Source organism: Cherax quadricarinatus, chromosome 2, assembly GCF_038502225.1.
Source record: "Cherax quadricarinatus isolate ZL_2023a chromosome 2, ASM3850222v1, whole genome shotgun sequence".
NCBI lineage: Eukaryota > Metazoa > Arthropoda > Malacostraca > Decapoda > Parastacidae > Cherax > Cherax quadricarinatus.
The window spans coordinates 62375397-62401537 of NC_091293.1; the positions used below are offsets into that span (position 1 = coordinate 62375397).

General features: G+C 38.9%; 1 protein-coding gene across 9 annotated transcripts in view; it reads left to right on the forward strand.

The window, feature by feature from the left end:
• LOC128684126 (furin) overlaps window positions 1-22191 on the forward strand; it is a gene marked incomplete at its 3' end in the record, with an annotated part of 153162 nt that extends 130971 nt beyond the window's left edge. For 8 of the 9 annotated variants that reach the window (XM_070088745.1, XM_070088771.1, XM_070088784.1 and 5 more), the window contains 4 exon segments: window positions 2223-2397; window positions 2516-2688; window positions 21177-21539; window positions 22091-22191. In XM_070088745.1, the coding sequence (XP_069944846.1) occupies window positions 2223-2397; window positions 2516-2688; window positions 21177-21539; window positions 22091-22191 (812 nt within the window). 9 annotated transcript variants of the gene reach the window in all.
• Window positions 22192-26141: the final 3950 nt, after the last annotated feature.

A 26141-nucleotide genomic window follows, 5' to 3' on the forward strand; every position in this document is an offset into this window, starting at 1 on the left:
TCTCAATAATCCCTCCTCAGCCCTCTGGATAACAGTTTTGGTAATCCCACACCTCCTCCTAATCTCCAAACTACGAATTCTCTGCATTATATTCACACCACACATTGCCCTCAGACATGATATCTCTACTGCCTCCAGCTTTCTCCTTGTTGCAAAATTCACAACCTATGCCTCACACCCATACAAGAGTGTTGGTATAACTATGCTCTCATACATTCCCCTCTTTGCTTTCATGGATAAAGTTCTTTGTCTTCACAGACTCCTCAGTGCACCACTCACCTTTTTTCCCTTGTCAATTTTGTGATTCACCTCATCCTTCATAGATCTGTCTGCTGACATGTCCACTCCCAAATATTCAAATTCAAATTCAAAGTTTATTCTCTATAAGGATTACAATGCTGAGTTTACAGAATTTGGTTATTGTGTGGTTTACATGTGGTAAAATAATAATTACAGAGTGTACCACTAGAACACCTAGCATGGCTAGGCATTTCAGGCAGACTTAAATTAAATAGGCTGTATAGGTACAAATTTACCTGTTTACTAACCTATCATAGTTAATAAACTTGGAAATCTTGAATCCATACAATAACTGGAGAATACTTCTTGTAGTCAGCTTCAAACTCTGAGTGAGTGCTGGTGTGTTTTTCTCAAGAGAACCTTCACACTGCTCTTTGGTTATATAAGTTGTAATTTGCTAGTTTTATTAAACAAATTAGTTTCTCTGCAGTAACTGGAGAATGGTTATTCTGTAGATGAATGGTTCAGAGAACCGACACTTTGATAAATTAGACACATGTGCAACTCTTGGGTATCTTTATTGAGGAAACATTTCACCTCACAGTGGCTTCATCAGTCCATACTAAGAAGAATCATGAAGAACAGGAGGATGGACTGACCACATCGACTCAAGGTTGAGGGACTGATTACCTCTTTCTCCTCCAGTTCTTCACGATTCTCCTTAGTATGGACTGATGAAGCCACTGTGTGGCGAAACGTTTCCTCAATAAAGATACCCAAGAGTTGCACATGTGTTTAATGTATCAATGGTTATTCTCATCAACTTCTAACCTTTAATGTTAGTAAATATTACTTAGAGAAAAGCTTAAATTGATTTTGGATTGTGTAGGTGCAAATTTCTCAATTTTATTGAAGAAATTGAGAAATTTGAAATATGTACTGCTGTTCACGAGATAATTTATGAATGCCTCAAGCTGTCAGAATCAAAGATGCTAGCGGCTTTCTTTGTACTTCCTAGCGGCTTTCTTTGTACTTCCTAGTGGCTTTCTTTGTACTTCCTAGTGGCTTTCTTTGTACTTCCTATTGGCTTTCTTTGTACTTCCTAGTGGCTTTCTTTGTACTTCCTAGTGGCTTTCTTTGTACTTCCTAGTGGCTTTCTTTGTACTTCCTAGTGGCTTTCTTTGTACTTCCTAGTGGCTTTCTTTGTACTTCCTAGTGGCTTTCTTTGTACTTCCTTGTGGCTTTCTTTGTACTTCATATTTTGTAATATGTAAACCACACATTGTAAACTTTACAAAGAAATAAAAATTTTGAATTTTGAATGCAGCTACTGGTGGCTTAGAGCTTAATGTGATGGTGGATTTTGTGATGTTGATCTCTGTGTGACAAGGAGAGAAAGACACTTCTGACTGGATTTTAACTTTCAAAACTAGTACTTAGTGGAAGGTTTAAATTTATTTTAGGCTGTGAAGATTCCAATTTGCAATTTTACTAAAAAAATTTAAGTTTCTGTGGGAGAATTTTTGAATGCCTCTTTTGATTAGCAATTATTTATCAGTCATTATTATTGATTGCAGAGAGCAGTATTTGTGTTCATATCAGGCTTGCCAGAGCATATATTTTTTAACCCATAAACTGTCCAAATGTAGATCATCGCTGACGTGCATAGTGCTCCGAACATAGATCTACGTCCGATTTTGCATGCTTTCAAATGGAGAAAATCAAGGTCAGAGCGCTACACACTTCAACATAAATCTACGTTCGGACAGTTTAAGGGTTAAATAAATGCCATATATATACTTTTTATTAAAATGGAGCTTTAATGTGTATTCATTTTAATTGCTATTTGATTAAATAAATACTTTGTGTGCAGTTTGTTTTGTAAATATAGTACTTTGATAAATTATTTTTTTTATGAAAGATTTAATGTGTAAGTCTTTATAAAGAACTAAAAAATTTTATTTGCCTCAACCATTGACCAGTTTCCAGACATTAGTTATTCAGTGATCCACGATGGCCAGCCCTTGGATGACCCATCACCTAGAATTGATCCAAGCTTCAGCAATTCTCATGGCACTTATTGTGCTGCTATTGTAGCTGCCGTCCCAAATAACTCTGTCTGTGGTGTTGGTGTGGCCTATGAGGCCAAGGTTGGAGGTAATTATATTAGCCCTGTGATTCTCTATATTAGAAATAAAATATGGGTGTGAATTATATAAAAGAGGTAGATTAGTAAGTGAAACACCCAACTCATATATCAGAATTCTATTTTCAGGTGTGCGTATAGTGGATGGAACTGTGACAGATATCCAAGAAGCAACAGCACTCTCTCGCCATCTAGATAAAGTGGATGTATTTAGTGCTTCTTGGGGTCCCATGGATGATGGCACAAAGGTGGAGGGTCCTGGTAGGCTAGCCAAACAAGCATTCCTTGAGGGTGTTACCAAGGTATGCAGACTGCTACAACATCTCAAGAGTTTCCATTTTGACAATTATAATTTAGTAATTGATCAATTGGTTATATTGTTTATTTTTTTTTCAATTTTACCTGACCTGTTAATATAAGAAAGCAGCTCACTTACTATCACCTACTAATGCAACATTGTTCAACAAATTTTTTAATAACCAAAACTTTCTCCGATACATAAAGGAAAAGATCAAGCAGACTTGAACAACTATAGGCCAATATCCAACTTGCCCCCTCTCTCTCTAAAATCTTTGAAAAATTAATTCATAAGCGAATCTATTCCTGCCTCATCTCCCACAACATACTCAACCCCTGTCAGTTTGAGTTCAGGCCTAATAAAAATACAAATGATGCTATTATACACATGCTAGAACAAATATACACTGCACTCGACAAAAAAAGAAGTCCCATTGGGGATCTTCATTGATTTACGTAAAGCTTTTGATACAGTTGACCATGATTTGTTGCACATAAAATTATCGCACTATGGTATAAGAGGGCACTCCCTCAACTACCTAAAGTCATACCTCAGCAACAGAAGCTAATATGTGTACACAAATGGAGCAAACTCTTCCACACAGCCAATTGCAGTTGATGTCCCTCAGGGAGTGTCCTTGGCCCTCTTCTCTTTCTCATTTACATAAACGACCTAACAAATGCATCGCAACTACTCAAACCCACACTATTTGCAGGTGACACTACATATGTCTTCTCTCACCCAAGCCCAGTCATACTAGCCAATACTGTAATTACCGAATTATAGAAAATATCTACCTGAATGATGATTAACAAACTTACTCTCAGTATTGACAAAACCTACTACATTCAGTTTGGGAACAGAACTACAGATGTTCCTCTTAACATAATGATAAATGGATCACCTATCACAAAGCTCACAGAGGAAAAATTCTTAGGAATCCACCTTGATAATAGACTCAAATTTCAAACACATGTACAACAAATTTCCAAGAAAATCTCCAAGACTGTAGGCATACTATCAAAGATACGGTACTATGTTCCACAATCAGCCCTCCTGGCCCTATATCACTCACTCATTTACCCCTATCTCACCCATGGAATTTGTGCATGGAGTTCAACAATAATAAATCATCTCAGACCATTAATTACCCAGCAAAAGGCTGCAGTCAGAATGATGACAGATTCTCACTGCAGGCAGCATACTCCACCAATATTCAAAACTCTGAACTTACTCACCATACAAAACATCCATACTTATTATTGTGCCTACTACATACATAGAACACTAAACTCAGATATAAACCCTCCCCTCAAACTTCTCCTTACCAACCTCAACAGAACACATGACCATAACACAAGGCACAGATCACTCTTTGATGTTCCCCATGTCCATCTCACACTGTGTAAAAACTCAATGCACATAAAAGGTCCAAAAATCTGGAATTCATTACCTGTGAATATAAAAGAAACACTGTCTGTTTATCAATTCAAGACTTCTTTTTTATTTATTTATTTATTTGAACATGATACAGAGAAGTACAAGGAATACAGTTTTTAAAGTGCAGCATGCAAAAGCCCCTTGTATGCAGAGCATTATGGGCAGGCTTAAAATTAACTTAAGATTAACTAAGCAGTGATACATTCAGTGGTACAAAAATTATTGTAAAACAGATAACAATTTAGTACAAATGAGTATTACAAAGACAGGTCATATGGTCATTTACTGTGTTGCTGTGTAATCAGTAGAATGGAGTATTCTGTTAGGTAATGAAGTTAAATAGTAACAAAGTTTGATTGGGTCACAGGTTGATATTTATGAGATACATATTTTTTTTTTTTTTTTCAACAAGTCGGCCGTCTCCCACCGAGGCAGGGTGACCCAAAAAAGAAAGAAAATCCCCAAAAAGAAAATACTTTCATCATCATTCAACACTTTCACCACACTCACACATTATCACTGTTTTTGCAGAGGTGCTCAGAATACAACAGTTTAGAAGCATACACATATAAAGATACACAACATATCCCTCCAAACTGCCAATATCCCAAACCCCTCCTTTAAAGTGCAGGCATTGTACTTCCCATTTCCAGGACTCAAGTCCGACTATATGAAAATAACCGGTTTCCCTGAATCCCTTCACTAAATATTACCCTGCTCACACTCCAACATATCGTCAGGACCCAAGTACCATTCATCTCCATTCACTCCTATCTAACACGCTTACGCACGCTTGCTGGAAGTCCAAGCCCCTTGCCCACAAAACCTCCTTTACCCCCTCTCTCCAACCCTTTCGAGGACAACCCCTACCCCGCCTTCCTTCCCCTATAGATTTATATGCTTTCCATGTTATTCTACTTTGATCCATTCTCTCTAAATGACCAAACCACCTCAACAACCCCTCTTCTACCCTCTGACTAATACTTTTATTAACTCCACACCTTTTCCTAATTTCCACACTCCGAATTTTCTTTATAATATTTACACCACACATTGCCCTTAAACAGGACATCTCCACTGCCTCCAACCATCTCCAAGCTTCACACCCATATAAGAGTGTTGGTACTACTATACTTTCATACATTCCCTTCTTTGCCTCCATAGATAAAGTTTTTTGACTCCACATATACCTCAATGCACCACTAACCTTTTTTCCCTCATCAATTCTATGATTAACTTCATCCTTCATAAATCCATCCACCGACACGTCAACTCCCAAGTATCTGAAAACATTCACTTCTTCCATACTCCTCCTCCCCAATTTGATATCCAATTTTTCTTTATCTAAATCATTTGATACCCTCATCACCTTACTCTTTTCTATGTTCACTTTCAACTTTCTACCTTTACACACACTCCCAAACTCATCCACTAACCTTGCAATTTTTCTTTAGAATCTCCCATAAGCACAGTATCATCAGCAAAAAGTAACTGTGTCAATTCCCATTTTGAATTTGATTCCCCAAAATTTAATCCCACCCCTCTCCTGAATACCCTAGCATTTACTTCCTTTACAACCCCATCTATAAATATATTAAACAACCATGGTGACATTACACATCCCTGTCTAAGACCTACTTTTACCGGGAAGTATTCTCCCTCTCTTCTACACACCCTAACCTGAACCTCACTATCCTCATAAAAACTCTGTACAGCATTTAATAACTTACCACCTATTCCATATACTTGCAACATCTGCCACATTACTCCTCTATCCACTCTATCATATGCCTTTTCTAAATCCATAAGTGCAATAAAAACTTCCCTACCTTTATCTAAATACTGTTCACGTATATGCTTCAATGTAAACACTTGATCTACACATCCCCTACCCACTCTGAAAACTCCTTGCTCATCCGCAATCCTACATTCTGTCTTACCTCTAATTCTTTCAATTATAACCCTACCGTGCACTTTTCCTGGTATACTCAGTAAACTTATTCCTCTATGGAAATAAATGGTATAAAATACCGACACAATGGAAATATAAACACAAATGCAGTATAATGTGATCCTTTATTGACAACGTTTCACCCACACAATGGGCTTTTCCAAGTCACACACAGATCCGTGTGTGACTTGAAAAAGCCCACTGTGTGGGTGAAACGTTGTCAATAAAGGATCACATTATACTGCATTTGTGTTTATATTTTTATTCCTCTATAATTTTTACAGTCTCTTTTGTCCCCTTTCCCTTTATATAAAGGGACTATACATGCTCTCCGCCAATCCCTAGGTACCTTCCCCTCTTTCATACATTTATTAAACAAAAGTACCAACCACTCCAACACTATATCCCCCCCTGCTTTTAACATTTCTGTCATGATACATATATGAGATACAATTTATGAGATACAATTATTCAGTATTTATTTAGTTGTTGGTGAGTTTGTGATTTTTGAGAAGATACTTGAATTATAAACAGACAGTGTTTCTTTTATATTCACAGGTAATGAATTCCAGATTTTAAGGCCTTTTATGTGCATTGAGTTTTTGCATACTGTGCGATGAACATGAGGAACATCAAAGGGTGATCTGTGCCTTGTGTTATGGTCATGTGTTCTGTTGAGGTTGGTAAGGAGATGTTTGAGGGGAGGGTTAATATCAGAGTTAAGTGTTCTATGTATGTAATAGGTGCAGTAATAAGTATGGATGTTTTGTATTGTGAGTAGGTTTAGAGTTTTGAATATTGGTGGAATGTGCTGTCTGTAGTGGGAATTTGTTATCATTCTGACTGTAGCCTTTTGTTGGGTGATTAGTGATCTGAGATGGTTTATTGTTGTTGAGCCCCATGCACAAATTTCATAGGTGAGATAGGGGTAAATAAGTGAGTGATATAGGGCCAGGAGGGCTGACTGTGGAACATAGTACCGTATCTTCGATAGTATGCCTACGGTCTTGGAAATTTTTTTGGAAATTTGTTGTACATGTGTTTGAAATTTGAGTCTGTTATCAAGGTGGATTCCTAAGAATTTTCCCTCTGTGAGTTTTGTGATAGGTGATCCATTTATCATTATGTTAAGAGACACATCTGCAGCTCTGTTACCAAACTGAATGTATATTAGGTTTTGTCAATGTTTAGAGTAAGTTTGTTGGTCCTCATCCAGGTTGATATTTTCTGTAATTCGGTATTTACAGTATTGGCTAGCATGACTGGGCTCGGGTGAGAGTAGACGTATGTAGTGTCATCTGCAAATAGTGTGGGTTTGAGTAGTTGCGATGCATTCGGTAGGTCATTTATGTATATGAGAAAGAGAAGAGGGCCTAGGGCACTTCCCTGTGGGACACCAACTGTAATTGCCTGTGCGGATGAGTTTGCCCCATTTGTGTACACATATTGGCTTCTGTTGCTGAGGTATGACTTTAGGTAGTTGAGGGAGTGCCCTCTTATACCATAGTGCAACAATTTTGTGTGGAGCAAGTCGTGGTCAACTGTATTGAAAGCTTTATATAAGTCAATGAAGATCCCCAGTGGGACTTCTTTTTTCTCTATTGCTGTATAAATATGTTCTAGCATGTGGATAATAGCATCATTAGTATTTTTATTAGGCCTGAACCCAAATTGACAGGGGTTGAGTATGTTGTGGGAGATGAGGTAGGAATAGATATGCTTATGGATTAATTTCTCAAAGATTTTAGAGAGAGGGAGTAAGTTGGATATTGGCCTATAGTTATTCAAGTCTATGTGGTCTCCTCCTTTATGGATTGGGGTGACCCTTGCTATTTTGAGAACTGTAGGAAAGGTAGAGGATTCAATAGATTTGTTAAAGAGTGTTGCAATGATTGGTGATAGCACCTGTGACACTTTTTTGTATATAATGGGTGGTAAGGTATTTAAATCTCCTGTCTTGTTTTTTAGTTTGTTGATAATAAGGGAGACTTCAGTTGGGTTAGTCAGAGCTAGGAACAGTGTGTTCGGGTAGTTTCCAGTGAGGTAGTCATTGGGTGGGGTATCTGAGCTTGGGATTTTATTGGCAAGGTTTTTTCCTATAGTGGAGAAGAAATCATTGAGTCTGTTTGCTGTTTCAGTAGGTGGGAATTAGGGTACATTTGGTTTTGTTAATTCAATTTCGCTATTTCGTGTTATATTTTTTGTTCCTAGTATTTCTGATAGGGTTTTCCAGGTCTTTTTTATGTCACCTCGTAAGTTGGATAATCTGTTCTCATAATACAATTTTTTAGCCCTTCTTATTAGGCTGGTTAGGATTGACGAGTAACGTTTTGTTTGGTCTCTGGTTATGTGGCCCATTCTGTACTGTTTTTCGTATAGGTGCTTTGTATTTATGGATTTGAGGATACTGGGTGTTAACCAGGGGCTGTTCAGTCTCTTTGCAGTCATCTGTTTAGTTTTTTTAGGGCAGTACTTGTTATAGAGGTATTGGGTCTTTTTTAGAAAATTATTAATACATTCGTCAATATCTGTATAGATTTCTAGCTCAGTGGGCCAGTCAATGTTTGTCACTGCTGCTGTGAAGTTATTGATAGTTGCCTCATTGTTAAGTCTGAAAGTGACTTCAGTAGTGTCTAGGGGTAATTTGCCAAGGTTTGTTATGAGGAAGGTAGGGTAATGGTCTGTGGTATTATCTGTGATTATGCCTGATCTTAAGGGGGATATGGTGTTGGTCCACATGTGGTCTAGTAGGGAAACACTAGTCTCTGTAATTCTTGTAGGTTTTGTTATTGTTGGTAGTAACAAGCAGTTACTCATAGTGTTTGTGAATTCAGTAACGTGTGGGTCCTGGTCTTGCAGGAGATTTATACTGAAGTCACCTGAGAGTAGTAAGTGATCTTTATTCACGTGTATCATACTTCCTAGGTTTTCACTAAAACGGCTAATGTTTGACTGTGGTACTCTGTAGATGTTTATCACTGTGAGAGGTTTTTGTAGGTATTTGGATTTGAATTTAGCTATTATATATTCCCCATGTTCATCCCTTGTGCAAGTATTAGTGATACATTCTAGTTGGTCTGAGTAGTATATAGCTGTGCCACCCCCTTGTTGATCTGGCCTACAGTTGTGTATGGCTGTGTAGCCAGGAATGGCATAGACATCTGTAGTATCAGGCTTTAGCCAGGTTTCGGTGAGAGTAATGATGGACATACTGGCATGCAGGGAATTTAGTAATGCTATGAGGTCATCGTAATGTTTGCTTAAAGATCTGATATTGTAGTTAAAGACGTTATGTTGTTGTTGGCTCTGAGAAGTGCCTTTGATTGTTCTCCTGTGTAGTAATTACAGTTACTGTTTGATGCATTTAAGTCATTAGGTAAGAGGTTGGTATCAGGATCAATGCTTGTTATCATAAGATTTATAGTGAATCTATAGTTAGAATTAGTATAAGACAAAGTAAATATTCTAAAGCTATAAAATAGCACCTGAATTATTTTAACAAATGTAAAAAATGTGAGCTAAGGTAGCTCTTTAAAGCTAAAATAAATGAGGCAATATAAAAGGGACTAAAATAATTTGTGGTGAACAAAAATTGGTAATCAAATAAATGAACATAATGGCAAAATAATGAGCTTATTACACTTTAGCACCTGAGAATAGCACCTTGATTATTTTAACAATTGTGAATATATGAACTAAGGTTGTTATATAAAGTTAAAATAAAAGAGAAAAAATATAAGGGACTTAAAAACCACTTACTCACCCACAACTATTTAAATACTGAATAATGGTATCTCATAAATGTATAACCTGTGACCCTACCAAACTGTTTTTTTTTTAATAACATTACCTAATAGAATACTCCATTCTCTTGAATGCACAGTAACTCATCTAATGACCATATGATCTGTTTCTGCACTACAAATCATCGATTTTATTCGATTTGATCGGATTATATCACACATTGTTATGCTACAAATTTGTACAACTATAATGCTTCTTATTTGAAATACTCATTTGTACTTCATGTTGTAATTTTACTGTAATTTTTACCACTGAATATATCATTGCTTAGTTAATCTTAAGTTAATTTTAAGCCTGCCCGTAATGTTCTGCATACAAGGGGCTTTTGGCATATACACCCAATCACTATATTTCTTTGTACAACTATGTATCATGTCCAATTAAAAAATAAAAAATAAATAAATAAAAAAGCAGTGGTTAGCCCAATACATAAAGACTCAGTAGTGTCAACAACTATAAGGCAGGTTTAAATTTGTCATTATCCAAAATCTTTGAAAAACTTTACTCTTTCTTTGTATGCCATAATGTATGTAACCCCTGCCAGTTTGGTTTCAGGCCAGGAAAAAGTATGAATGATGCAATAATTAAAATCCTTCGCTTATCCTATCCATAGTGAATATCCAATGGGGCTCTTAATTGACCTTATGAAAGCTTTTGAAGCGATAGACCACAACATCCTCCTCCTTAAATTAGAACATTATACATATAGTACCAGAGGTCATACTCTTGTTCACTTAAAGTACTACCTTAACAACAGATGCCAACATGTTTCCATCAGTGACACACCTATCAGCATAGGGGTGCCTGAAAGCAGTTTTCAAATATACAAACTATTTCTTTCTGCAGTTTACAATTTTTTATTTTTTTTTATTTTAACAAGTCGGCCGTCTCCCACTGAGGCAGGGTGACTCAAAAAGACAGAAAATCCCCAAAAAGAAAATACTTTCATCATCATTCAACACTTTCACTTCACTCACACATAATCACTGTTTTTGCAGAGGTGCCCAGAATACAACAGTTTAGAAGCATATACGTATAAAGATACACAACATATCCCTCCAAACTACCAGTATCCCGAACCCCTCCTTTAGAGGGCAGGCATTGTACTTCCCATTTCCAGGACTCAAGTCCGGCTATATAAAATATACAAAATGTAGTTTATATTTATATTTTTTATTATTGATACATCGGCCGTTTCCCACCAAGGTAGGGTGACCCGAAAAAGAAAAACTTTCGCCATCATTCATGCCATCATTGTCTTGCCAGAAGCATGCTTACACTACAGTTATAGTACTACAACATTAATACCTCTCCTTCAGAGTGCAGACACTGTACTTCCCATCTCCAGGACTCAAGTCCAGTTTACCTGGAGACCTGGAGTTTACCTGGAGAGAGTTCCAGGGGTCAACACCCCCGCGGCACGGTCTGTGACCAGGCCTCCTGGTGGATTAGAGCCTGATCAACCAGGCTGTTGCTGCTGGCTGCACGCAAACCAACGTACGAGCCACAGCCCGGCTGATCAGGAACTGACTTTAGGTGCTTGTCCAGTGCCAGCTTGAAGACTGCCAGGGGTCTGTTGGTAATCCCCCTTATGTGTGCTGGGAGGCAGTTGAACAGTCTCGGGCCCATGACACTTATTGTATGGTCTCTTAACGTGCTAGTGACACCCCTGCTTTTCATTGGGGGGATGGTGCATCGTCTGCCAAGTCTTTTGCTTTCGTAGTGAGTGATTTTCGTGTGCAAGTTCGGTACTAGTCCCTCTAGGATTTTCCAGGTGTATATAATCATGTATCTCTCCCTCCTGCGTTCCAGGGAATACAGGTTTAGGAACCTCAAGCGCTCCCAGTAATTGAGGTGTTTTATATCCGTTATGCGCGCCGTGAAAGTTCTCTGTACATTTTCTAGGTCGGCAATTTCACCTGCCTTGCAAGGTGCTGTTAGTGTGCAGCAATATTCCAGCCTAGATAGAACAAGTGACCTGAAGAGTGTCATCATGGGCTTGGCCTCCCTAGTTTTGAAGGTTCTCATAATCCATCCTGTCATTTTTCTAGCAGATGCGATTGATACAATGTTATGGTCCTTGAAGGTGAGATCCTCCGACATGATCACTCCCAGGTCTTTGACGTTGGTGTTTCGCTCTATTTTGTGGCCAGAATTTGTTTTGTACTCTGATGAAGATTTAATTTCCTCATGTTTACCATATCTGAGTAATTGAAATTTCTCATCGTTGAACTTCATATTGTTTTCTGCAGCCCACTGAAAGATTTGGTTGATGTCCGCCTGGAGCCTTGCAGTGTCTGCAATGGAAGACACTGTCATGCAGATTCGGGTGTCATCTGCAAAGGAAGACACGGTGCTGTGGCTGACATCCTTGTCTATGTCGGATATGAGGATGAGGAACAAGATGGGAGCGAGTACTGTGCCTTGTGGAACAGAGCTTTTCACTGTAGCTGCCTCGGACTTTACTCTGTTGACGTCTACTCTCTGTGTTCTGTTAGTGAGGAAATTATAGATCCATCGACTGACTTTTCCTGTTATTCCTTTAGCACGCATTTTGTGCGCTATTACACCATGGTCACACTTGTCGAAGGCTTTTGCAAAGTCTGTATATATTACATCTGCATTCTTTTTGTCTTCTAGTGCATTTAGGACCTTGTCGTAGTGATCCAATAGTTGAGACAGACAGGAGCGACCTGTTCTAAACCCATGTTGCCCTGGGTTGTGTAACTGATGGGTTTCTAGATGGGTGGTGATCTTGCTTCTTAGGACCCTTTCAAAGATTTTTATGATATGGGATGTTAGTGCTATTGGTCTGTAGTTCTTTGCTGTTGCTTTACTGCCCCGTTTGTGGAGTGGGGCTATGTCTGTTGTTTTTAGTAACTGTGGGACGACCCCAGTGTCCATGCTCCCTCTCCATAGGATGGAAAAGGCTCATGATAGGGGCTTCTTGCAGTTCTTGATGAACACAGAGTTCCATGAGTCTGGCCCTGGGGCAGAGTGCATGGGCATGTCATTTATCGCCTGTTCGAAGTCATTTGGCGTCAGGATAACATCGGATAGGCTTGTGTTAATAAAATTTTGTGGCTCTCTCATAAAAAATTCATTTTGATCTTTGACTCTCAGTCTGGTTAGCGGCTTGCTAAAAACTGAGTCATATTGGGACTTGAGTAGCTCACTCATTTCCTTGCTGTCATCTGTGTAGGACCCATCTTGTTTAAGTAGGGGCCCAATACTGGACGTTGTTCTCGATTTTGATTTGGCATAGGAGAAGAAATACTTTGGGTTTCTTTCGATTTCATTTATGGCTTTTAGTTCTTCCCGCGATTTCTGACTCCTAAAGGATTCTTTTAGCTTAAGTTCGATGCTTGCTATTTCTCTGACCAGTTGCCGGTTTCCCTGAATCCCTTCATAAATATTACCCTGCTCACACTCCAACAGCATGTCAAGTCCTAAAAACCATTTGTCTCCATTTGTTCCTATCTAACATGCTCACGCATGCTTTCTGGAAGTACAAGCCCCTCGCACACAAAACCTCCTTTACCCCCTCCCTCCAACCTTTCCTGGAGTATTACCTGAAGTATACCTGGAGAGGGTTTAAGGGGTCAACACTCCTGTGGCCTGGTCTGTGACCAGGGCTCATGGTGGATCAGGGCCTGATCAACCAAGCTGTTACTGTTGGCTGCACACAACCTGACATACGAACCACAGCCCGGCTGGTCAGGTATACTGACTTTAGGTGCCTATCCAGCATCTTCTTGAAGACAATCAGGGGTCTGTTGGTAATCCCCCTTATGTATGCTGGGAGGCAGTTGGACAGTCTTGGACCCCTGACACTTATTGTGTTGTCTCTTATAGTGCTAGTGGCGCCCCTACTTTTCATTCGAAGGGATGTTGCATCGTCTGCCAAGTCTTTTGCTTTAATGGAGAGTGATTTTTGTGTGCAAGTTTGGTACTAATTTCTCTAGGATTTTCCAAGTGCATATAATCATGTATCTCTTCCGCCTGCATTCTAGGGAGTACAGGTTGAGGAACTTTAAGCGTTCCCAGTAATTAAGGTGTTTTATTGCAGTTATGTGTGCCATGAAGGTTATCTGTATATTTTCTAAGTCAGCAATTTCACCTGGCTTGAAAGCTGCTGTTAGTGTGCATCACTATTTCAGCCTAGATAGAACAATGACCTAAAGAGTGTCATCATGGGCTTGGCATCCTTAGTTTTGAAGGTTCTCATTATTTATTCTGTTATTTTTCTAGCAGATGCAATTAATACAAGGTTATAGACTTTGAAAGTGAGATTCTCTACCCTGCATTCCATCCACTACAGATTTATACACTCTCAAAGTCATTCTGTTTTGTTCCATCCTCTCTGCATGTCCAAACCACCACAACAACCCCTCCTCAGCCCTCTGGATAATACTTTTCATAATCCCACACCTAATTTCCAAACTATGATTTCTCTGCATTATATTCACACCACACATTGCCCTCAGACATGACATCTCCACTGCCTCCAGCCTTCTCCTTGTTGCAACATTCAGCACTCATGCTTCGCACCCATAAAAGAGCATTGGTGTAACTATATGATCCCATCATACATTGGATTACTCCTTCATGATAAACTTGATATGTTAGCCAAGAAGAGTACCCAGAAGGAGAATGTAGAATATAACTTAGGTATATCTGTGTCTAGCATTAGGAATAATATTAGGAGAGAAGTAAATAATGAAAATGTTTGTTATAGGAATGCAGTTAGAAGCCTGAGTAGATCTATAACCCCCTATGATAACATGAACGTTGATGAGTATGATTATGGAGCAACGTACAATGTGAACAGACTGATTGATGTTGTAGTGGCCAGGCTTAGGCTTGGTTACAAGTACTTCTGGCAGTTTGGGAGACACACAGATGATGATCAAACTAAATGCAAATTATGTGATCAGGCATGTGATCACTGTCTTGAACACTATGTGCTTAATTGTCCACTTACTGAGGAATACAGAGACAGACAGTATAATAACCTAGTGACATGTAAAGATATCTTATTAATGAAAATAAGGTACCAGATATACGTACTAAGCAAATTACCTAAATTTGCATGTAACAGATAAATGAACTGTAGATATGTAGATAAATAAAAACCCACATGTACACCTGTTAACCCTTTTGGGGCCTAGTTCCTAGGCCTTTTGTGTATCCATATAGTCTTGCACTCAGGATGGATATGGGGTGCACAATAAACTAGCCACATCGGTGGCAAAATCTAATCAAACTATGATTTCTCTGCATTATATTCACACCACGCATTGCCCTCAGACATAACTTCTCCACTGCCTCCAGCCTTCTCCTTGTTGCACCCATGCTTCGCACCCATTGGTATAACTATACTCTCATACATTCCCCTCTTTGCTTCCATGGCCAAGGTTCTTTGTCCCCACAGACTGCTCAGTGCACCACTCACCTTTTTCCTCTCATCAGTTCTGTGATTCACCACATCTTTCACAGACTCATCTGCTGACACGTCCACTCCTAAATATCTGAATACATTCACATCCTCCATATTCTCTCCCTCCAATCTCATATCCAATCTTTCATTACCTAATTTTTTTGTTATCCTTATCTCCTTACTCTTTCCTGTATTCACTTTTAATTTTCTTCTTTTACATACCCTATTAAACTCATCCACCAACCTCTGCAATTTCTCTTCAGAATCTCCCAAAAATCACAGTGTCATCAGCAAAGAGCAACTGTGACAACTCCCACTTTGTGTTGTATTCTTTATCTTTTAACCCAACACCTGAGCATTCACTTCTCTTACGAACCCATCTATAAATGTGTTGAACAACCATGGTGACATCACACATCCTTGTCTAAGGCCTGCTTTTACTGGGAAATAATCTCCCTCTCTCCTACATACTCTAACCTGAGCCTCACTATCCTCATAAAAACTTTTCACTGCTTTCAATAACCTACCTCCTATTCCATAAATTTGCAGCATTTGCCACATTGCCCCCCTATCCACCCTGTCATACGCCTTTTCCAAATCCATAAATGCCACAAAAACCTCTTTACCCTTTTCTAAATACTGTTCACCTATATGTTTCACTGTAAATGCTTGGTCTGCACACCCCCTACCCTTCCTAAAGCCTCCTTATTCATCTGCTCTCCTACTGTCCGTCTTACTCTTAATTCTTTCAATAATAACTCTACCATACCAGGTATACTCAACAGACTTATTTCCCTATGAATTTTGTAGTAGGTTGGTAGACAGCAACCACCCAGGGAAGTACTACCGTCCTGCCAGATGACTGTGAAACAGAAACCTGTAACTGTTTTGCATGATGGTAGGATTGCTGGTTTCTTTTTCTGTCTCATAAACACGCTAGATAACAGGGATATCTTGCTACTCCTACTTACACTTTGGTCACACTTCACAGACACGCACATGCATATATATATATACATACATCTAGGTTTTTCTCCTTTTTTCTAAATAGCTCTTGTTCTTCTTTATTTCTTCTATTGTCCATGGGGAAGTGGAAAAGAATCTTTCCTCCGTAAGCCATGCGTGTCGTATGAGGCGACTAAAATGCCGGGAGCAATGGGCTAGTAACCCCTTCTCCTGTAGACATTTACTAAAAAAGAGAAGAAGAAAAACTTTATAAAACTGGGATGCTTGAATGTGCGTGGATGTAGTGCGGATGACAAGAAACAGATGATTGCTGATGTTATGAATGAAAAGAAGTTGGATGTCCTGGCCCTAAGCGAAACAAAGCTGAAGGGGGTAGGGGAGTTTCGATGGGGGGAAATAAATGGGATTAAATCTGGAGTATCTGAGAGAGTTAGAGCAAAGGGAGGGGTAGCAGTAATGTTGAAGGATCAGTTATGGAAGGAGAAAAGAGAATATGAATGTGTAAATTCAAGAATTATGTGGATTAAAGTAAAGGTTGGATGTGAAAAGTGGGTCATAATAAGCGTGTATGCACCTGGAGAAGAGAGGAATGTAGAGGAGAGAGAGAGATTTTGGGAGATGTTAAGTGAATGTATAGGAGCCTTTGAACCAAGTGAGAGAGTAATTGTGGTAGGGGATCTGAATGCTAAAGTAGGAGAAACTTTTAGAGAGGGTGTGGTAGGTAAGTTTGGGGTGCCAGGTGTAAATGATAATGGGAGCCCTTTGATTGAACTTTGTATAGAAAGGGGTTTAGTTATAGGCAATACATATTTTAAGAAAAAGAGGATAAATAAGTATACAAGATATGATGTAGGGCGAAATGACAGTAGTTTGTTGGATTATGTATTGGTAGATAAAAGACTGCTGAGTAGACTTCAGGATGTACATGTTTATAGAGGGGCCACAGATATATCAGATCACTTTCTAGTTGTAGCTACACTGAGAGTAAAAGGTAGATGGGGTACAAGGAGAATAGAAGCATCAGGGAAGAGAGAGGTGAAGGTTTATAAACTAAAAGAGGAGGCAGTTAGGGTAAGATATAAACAGCTATTGGAGGATAGATGGGCTAATGAGAGCATAGGCAATGGGGTCGAAGAGGTATGGGGTAGGTTTAAAAATGTAGTGTTAGAGTGTTCAGCAGAAGTTTGTGGTTACAGGAAAGTGGGTGCGGGAGGGAAGAGGAGCGATTGGTGGAATGATGATGTAAAGAGAGCAGTAAGGGAGAAAAAGTTAGCATATGAGAAGTTTTTACAAAGTAGAAGTGATGCAAGGAGGGAAGAGTATATGGAGAAAAAGAGAGAGGTTAAGAGAGTGGTGAAGCAATGTAAAAAGAGAGCAAATGAGAGAGTGGGTGAGATGTTATCAACAAATTTTGTTGAAAATAAGAAAAAGTTTTGGAGTGAGATTAACAAGTTAAGGAAGCCTAGAGAACAAATGGATTTGTCAGTTAAAAATAGAAGAGGAGAGTTATTAAATGGAGAGTTAGAGGTATTGGGAAGATGGAGGGAATATTTTGAGGAATTGTTAAATGTTGATGAAGATAGGGAAGCTGTGATTTCGTGTATAGGGCAAGGAGGAATAACATCTTGTAGGAGTGAGGAAGAGCCAGTTGTGAGTGTGGGGGAAGTTCGTGAGGCAGTAGGTAAAATGAAAGGGGGTAAGGCAGCTGGGATTGATGGGATAAAGATAGAAATGTTAAAAGCAGGTGGGGATATAGTTTTGGAGTGGTTGGTGCAATTATTTAATAAATGTATGGAAGAGGGTAAGGTACCTAGGGATTGGCAGAGAGCATGCATAGTTCCTATGTATAAAGGCAAAGGGGACAAAAGAGAGTGCAAAAATTATAGGGGGATAAGTCTGTTGAGTATACCTGGTAAAGTGTATGGTAGAGTTATTATTGAAAGAATTAAGAGTAAGACGGAGAATAGGATAGCAGATGAACAAGGAGGCTTTAGGAAAGGTAGGGGGTGTGTGGACCAGGTGTTTACAGTGAAACATATAAGTGAACAGTATTTAGATAAGGCTAAAGAGGTCTTTGTGGCATTTATGGATTTGGAAAAGGCGTATGACAGGGTGGATAGGGGGGCAATGTGGCAGATGTTGCAGGTGTATGGTGTAGGAGGTAGGTTACTGAAAGCAGTGAAGAGTTTTTACGAGGATAGTGAGGCTCAAGTTAGAGTATGTAGGAAAGAGGGAAATTATTTCCCAGTAAAAGTAGGCCTTAGACAAGGATGTGTGATGTCACCATTGTTGTTTAATATATTTATAGATGGGGTTGTAAGAGAAGTAAATGCGAGGGTCTTGGCAAAAGGCGTGGAGTTAAAAGATAAAGAATCACACATAAAGTGGGAGTTGTCACAGTTGCTCTTTGCTGATGACACTGTGCTCTTGGGAGATTCTGAAGAGAAGTTGCAGAGATTGGTGGATGAATTTGGTAGGGTGTGCAAAAGAAGAAAGTTAAAAGTGAATACAGGAAAGAGTAAGGTTATGAGGATAACAAAAAGATTAGGTGATGAAAGATTGGATATCAGATTGGAGGGAGAGAGTATGGAGGAGGTGAATGTATTCAGATATTTGGGAGTGGACGTGTCAGCGGATGGGTCTATGAAAGATGAGGTGAATCATAGAATTGATGAGGGGAAAAGGGTGAGTGGTGCACTTAGGAGTCTGTGGAGACAAAGAACTTTGTCCTTGGAGGCAAAGAGGGGAATGTATGAGAGTATAGTTTTACCAACGCTCTTATATGGGTGCGAAGCATGGGTGATGAATGTTGCAGCGAGGAGAAGGCTGGAGGCAGTGGAGATGTCATGTCTGAGGGCAATGTGTGGTGTGAATATAATGCAGAGAATTCGTAGTTTGGAAGTTAGGAGGAGGTGCAGGATTACCAAAACTGTTGTCCAGAGGGCTGAGGAAGGGTTGTTGAGGTGGTTCGGACATGTAGAGAGAATGGAGCGAAACAGAGTGACTTCAAGAGTGTATCAGTCTGCAGTGGAAGGAAGGCGGGGTAGGGGTCGGCCTGGGAAAGGTTGGAGGGAGGGGGTAAAGGAGGTTTTGTGTGCGAGGGGCTTGGACTTCCAGCAGGCATGCGTGAGCGTGTTTGATAGGAGTGAATGGAGACAAATGGCTTTTAATACTTGACGTGCTGTTGGAGTGTGAGCAAAGTAACATTTATGAAGGGGTTCAGGGAAACCGGCAGGCCGGACTTGAGTCCTGGAGATGGGAAGTACAGTGCCTGCACTCTGAAGGAGGGGTGTTAATGTTGCAGTTTAAAAACTGTAGTGTAAAGCACCCTTCTGGCAAGACAGTGATGGAGTGAATAATGGTGAAAGTTTTTCTTTTTTGGGCCACCCTGCCTTGGTGGGAATCGGCCAGTGTGATAATAATAAAAATAAAAAAAATATTAATAACAACACATTAATAATCACATTAGTATAGACATTTTGATTAATCAATCTATGATATTTTCTTCAAAATTATATAAAAAACACGTTACAAAGCATATAAACATGCTTATAGTTTGGCTGGTACACTGGTTGCTGATAAACTGGGTAAATGCATCTTCTCTCTTAACGATACTAGAGATATGAAATGACTCATGAAAAACTTCATGCGGGCATCTGCATTATGAATGGCCAGCTTCACCCATGTTGGAAGCTAAATGTAAGAAAGAAGAATCAACCCTTTCAGGGTTCAGCCCCCGATCCTTAACTCACTCTCAGGGTCAAAAGATTTAAAAAAAAAAATTATTTTTCCTCAAGAAATGATACAGAAACTTTTTCCGATCATAATAACACCAAAAGTATGAAATTTGATAGAAAACTTACGGAATTATGCTCTTGCGAAGTTAGTGGTCTTGACGATATTTACGCATCGGCGATTTCGCCCACTTTGAGTCCTATTTTCGGCTAATTCCAATGTTTCACTCTACCAAAATCATAGCTATTTGGCTAGAATTCTATTTGTTCTATCAATTTAGTACAAGAAACCACCTATATACCAATTCCAACTATCCAATAAAGTGGTCAGAAATTGGCAATCTGGCCAATTTCACACAAATTTCAAAAGATGCCAGTTTCAAAATAAGGTCTAGAATCAACAAGACAGACATTCCTGGCACTAAAATAGCATTTTAGCTGTTCATTAGTCACGTCTCCAGGCCCCTCTTACATTACTTTTGCTTTCCATTTTGAATTTTTATTCTCACAAACATTAGAAGATTTACTGTTACGTATACTATTGCATCATTGTAAAAATGGTTTAAATAATATCAGCGCACTTGTACAAGAATATTCTACTCACTAGGTGATGTGTATTGGATGCGTGGCGTGATTTGTTTACTTTTGAACATCAGCAAAAATCGAACATTTTTGCTACTTTGCCCTCAATTTCAAGGTACTTATCATCATGAAACCAATCAAAATTATCTCTATTTCTGTAATATATTTTCCATTCTATCAAATGAGATCAAGAAAATGAGAATACAACTATAAATACCATACGAAAATAGACTGCAAAGTCGCTGTTTTAAACCAAAATCACAGTCAGAGTTTCTTTTTCCTCATTATGCACTGTGTGCTGCAGGATTTTTTGTTTATAGAGTGCACACTGACCATGCAGACCCACTCTTTCACATCTAGGCCTACCAGCCTTTTCCTGCTTGATTTGAGGGCGCTAGAATTTATGCGTACTAGTATGTCACCAACACTAGGTTAAAACAAGAAGGATGTTAAAACAAATCAGATTAAAAGCATAGGATTGTAATAGTCATGCACTTTATGTTTTCAGAGTTTCAAGATCCTTATCCATAATTTTTTCCTGTGGTTATCACATGTGTTGCTTGAATGAATTGCAGGGTCGAGACGGGAAGGGCATAGTGTATGTATGGGCCTCAGGCAATGGTGGATTGATGGGTGACAACTGCAACTTGGATGGTTATACTTCTTCTATATATAGCCTATCTGTATCTGCTCTCACTGAAATTGGTACCTCCACGTTCTATGAGGAGCCATGTGCATCAACATTAGCAGCTGTGTACGTAGGTGGTGACCATTCACTCCAGGCTGCTATTGAGCAACAAAAGCAACACAAGAAGGCGTTACGGATAGTAAGTCTGTTCAATATTTTAATACAGCGTCTCCTCACTTACCGACATACTCATTTACCGACGACTCGGACTCACAACAGGCTCTCAGACCAGTATGGATACCTAAATAATGTATGTTAGAGCTGATTTCTTCTATTCTGTTTATTACAATAAACAGTACACTACTGTACAAACATTTAAAAATATACCAGAAATGTTATAAATGGTGCAAAGGTGATATTAAAATAATTTCAAAGATGGTTGACACATACTGATTGTATGCTCCTCACTTAGCAACGAATTTGTTTACCGATGTGGTCTTAGGAACGAAACTCTGATGTTAAGTGAGGAGAGGCTGTAATTTTATGGATATGAGTAAAGAAATGCATCATTAACAAGTTATTTTGGAACTCTTTCTTGAAAAACTGCATATTATCCATGATATGTAGGTCATTTCTTCACTCTTAAGAATTTCTTGTTTACCTCAATGTTTATCTCAATGTACTGTTTGCAAAGACATAAAATAAATAAATAAATACCTCATGTTAACTTCTTGTTAAGTATTTTTATTCGCTTTCTCCTTCAGAATATTTCTTATAAATAAAGATTACTTGCCTAAGAATTAGTGTTTTCTGATTAGAGTAATGAGATGACTTGAATTCACAAACACTTTTCTCCTTTAGGTAGTACCAGAGTTGGATGGCCACTGTAGTGAGTCATTCCAGGGAACTTCTGCTGCAGCTCCTCTTATGGCAGGCATTGTAACCCTTGTTCTCCATGCTAAGTTTGTACACAAGTTTGCTTTGTTTTGTGTGTGTGCATGTGTTGAATTAAACATTTGAGATAACTTCTTTGTAATTACATAAGCAGAGCTATTAAAGATAAAAGATTAAAGATTTTATTTCTTTGGAAAGGTTATAATGTGTAATTACAATTTTGGTTTGATGAGTACAAAGAAAGCCACTATCATGCCGGGGCATTTCAGGCAAACTAATCCTAGTACATAATAACTACTTAAGTCTAGACAAGATAAGAATGGTTAACTCTTTAATAAATCTTTATTTTATCATAATACTAATATGAGGTAGTCAAGGTGGAGGCTTACAAGAATAATAATCTTGAAGTTGCTTATAATAAAAACAATATTACAATTAATGGTTCAAACAGTAATATTTTATGGATTGGGAGATGTTTTAATAGACTAGAGGTCATATAATATTTGGGAGAGTTGCTTCAAACTGATTAGAAGTTGTTTTGGTTGGTTTGGTTAGTATTGAGAGATGAAATCATTTTTAAGCATAGCACTAAATTTGTATGTAGTCAGGGAATCCTTTACCAGTTCAGGTAGTGAATTCCAGATCTTCAGGCCCTTTATGTGCATTGCGTTTTTGCACAGTGTGAGACTGACACGAGGGATGTAGAAGAGTGCCTTGTGCCTTGTATTGTGACTATGTGTTCTGTTGTAGCTATCAAGGAGAAGTTTAGGTGGAGGGTTTATATTGGAGTTTAATGTTCTGTATATGTAGTAGACACAATAACATGAGTGTATGTCTCTTATATTTAGTAGGTTCAGGCTTTTGAAAAGTGGTGGGGTGTGCTGTCTAGCACAGGAGCTGGTAATCATCTGCACAACAGCTTTTTGTTGGTTTATTAAAGGTTTAAGGTGGTTGGCTGTGGTTGATTCCCAGGCACAAATACCATAAGTGAGGTAGGGATATATTAAAGAGTATAGGGTAAAGGGTGCCATTTGGGGCACAGCACTGTATCTTGGAAAGGATTCTTACTGATTTGGAAATTTTCTTGGATATATGCTGGATGTGGAAATGAAATTTAAGATTACAGTCACGGTAAATACCTAGAAATTTACCCCTCAGTGTGTCTTGTAATGGGGGAACTGTTTATCGATATATCAAGTCGGATATTTAAGGCTCTGTTTCCAAACAGCATAAGGTATGTTTTGTCTATATTGAGAGTAAGTTTGTTGATCATCATCCAAATAGTATATATTTTTAGCAGCTCATTGTTTACAGTGTCTCTAAGTATAGCTGGGCTTGAGTGGGAGTAGGCATAAGTAGTGTCATCTGCAAATAGAACTGGTTCAAGGAGTTGAGATTCATTGGGGAGATCATTGATGTTGACAGGAAAGAGGAGGGGACCTAGGACACTACCCTAGGACACTCTGACAGCTACAGGCTGGATAGTGGAGTTGATTACATATACATACTGGTGTCTATTGTTAAGATAAGATTTTAGGTAATCGAGCGAGAGTCCTCTGATGCCATAATGATTTAGTTTTAGGTGCAGGAGACTGTGGTCCACTGTATCAAATGCTTTCTGTAGGTCAATGAAGAGCCCAAGTGGATATTCATTTTTATTGAGGACTGTATATATTAGTTCAAGCATTTGTATAATAGCATCGTTCGTACTTTTTTTTTTATCTAAACCCAAACTGTCTGGGATTAAGTATGTTGTTGGATATGAGGTAGGAGTCAAGTCATTTGTGTATTATTTTGTCAAATATTTTAGAAAGTAAGGGAAAGTTTGATATAGGTCTATAGTTGTTCAGATCAGTTGGATCACCTCCTTTGAGGATTGGGGTAACTTTGTTGTCTTGAGCGTGGATGGGAAGGTTGAGGACTCAACAGATTTGTTAAACAGTGTTGCAATAATGGGTGACAGCACATGAGCTGCTTTTCTATATATGAATGGTGGCAAGTTATTTAGATCTCCTGCTTTGTTTTTTAACTCTTTGACTGTCGAAAGCCCTAATCCTGAAGCGAGTGTCTCCTGGTGTCGAAAAATATTCGAAAAAGAAAAAATATTTTTTCTTATGAAAATGTTAAGATTATTTTCTGATTGTTTTAGTCCAAAAAAAATTTTCCCATGAGTACTTACAGAGATATAGAGGCATGAAGTTGGCAGAAAATGAGCCGTGTATGGCAACAGCAGTGACTGCCGCTCACCCGGTAAACTTTGGTTTACATGTACTTGTATTCAAAGGTTTCTTTTTTTTTTTTCACTATTTTGTTTTTTCACACAACTTATGTGGCCTGTGAGACCAAAGTATGGTGCAATGTTCATATATACATTCGTTAAATGTAACACAATTATAGCAAAAATACTAGTATCATATTGTTTACAAAACTTGTTTACACAAACAAACAATATAAAAATTTTTTTATTACGATTGTTCTATAATATACGTATATACATATGTACAATCACTGGACGCTTTTCTAGAACTGCTGCAGCTTGTGGAATTCTTTGAAACACGGGTGTATGCACAATGGTGTTTTACACTCCTCACACATAAAAGGAGTGTCTCTGCATTTTTGTGGGTGTTTTGTGGTATGTACACAGACATAACACCTATTCTGAGCATTTTTCTTGAAAGCAGTAGCAGGCAGTGGTATAAGGTAGTGATCACCAGGCCTCAGACGAGAGTGCATGTGTTGATAATTTCGTGGGCACTGGTCTATTGCAAGTGTTGTTCCTTGGTACTTGAATATTATTTGTTTGATGACTGACGAACAAAATTCACCATATTTGGGTTTCTTGTTGGTCTTCAACTTATACATATTATAAGCATTCAGCATGGAAATGTCAAGAAGATGGAAAAAGAATTTTATGTACCACTTATTATTTATTATTAACACACTGGCTGATTCCCACCAAGGCAGGGTGGCCCGAAAAAGAAAAACTTTCACCATCATTCACTCTATCACTGTCTTGCCAGAAGGGTGCTTTACACTACAGTTTTTAAACTGCAACATTAACACCCCTCCTTCAGAGTGCAGGCACTGTACTTCCCATCTCCAGGACTCAAGTCCGGCCTGCCGGTTTCCCTGAATCTCTTCATGAATGTTACTTTGCTCACACTCCAACAGCACGTCAAGTACTAAAAGCCATTTGTCTCCATTCACTCCTATCAAACACGCTCACGCATGCCTGCTGGAAGTCCAAGCCCGTCGCACACACAACCTCCTTCACCCCCTCCCTCCAACCTTTCCTAGGCCGACCCTTACTCCGCCTTCCTTCCACTACAGACTGATACACTCTTGAAGTCATTCTGTTTCGCTCCATTCTCTCTACATGTCTGAGCCACCTCAACAACCCTTCCTCAGCCCTCTGGACAACAGTTTTGATAATCCCGCACCTCCTCCTAACTTCCAAACTACGAATTCTCTGCATTATATTCACACCACACATTGCCCTCAGACATGACATCTCCACTGCCTCCAGCCTTTTCCTCACTGCAACATTCATCACCCATGCTTCACACCCATATAAGAGTGTTGGTAAAACTATACTCTCATACATTCCCCTCTTTGCCTCCAAGGACAAAGTTCTTTGTCTCCACAGACTCCTAAGTGCACCACTCACCCTTTTCCCCTCATCAATTCTATGATTCACCTCATCTTTCATAGACCCATCTGCTGACACGTCCACTCCCAAATATCTGAATACATTCACCTCCTCCATACTCTCTCCCTCCAATCTGATATCCAATCTTTCATCACCTAATCTTTTTGTTATCCTCATAACTTTACTCTTTCCTCCCCTCAAGGAAGGTTCCTTGATGTTGGTGAGGGGCTCTTGATTTAGGGAATTGGATCTGTGCTCCAGTTCCCCGAATTAAGCCTGAATGCCTTCCACATCCCCCCCCCAGGCGCTGTATAATCTTCCGGGTTTAGCGCTTCCCCCTTGATTATAATAATAATAATTTACTCTTTC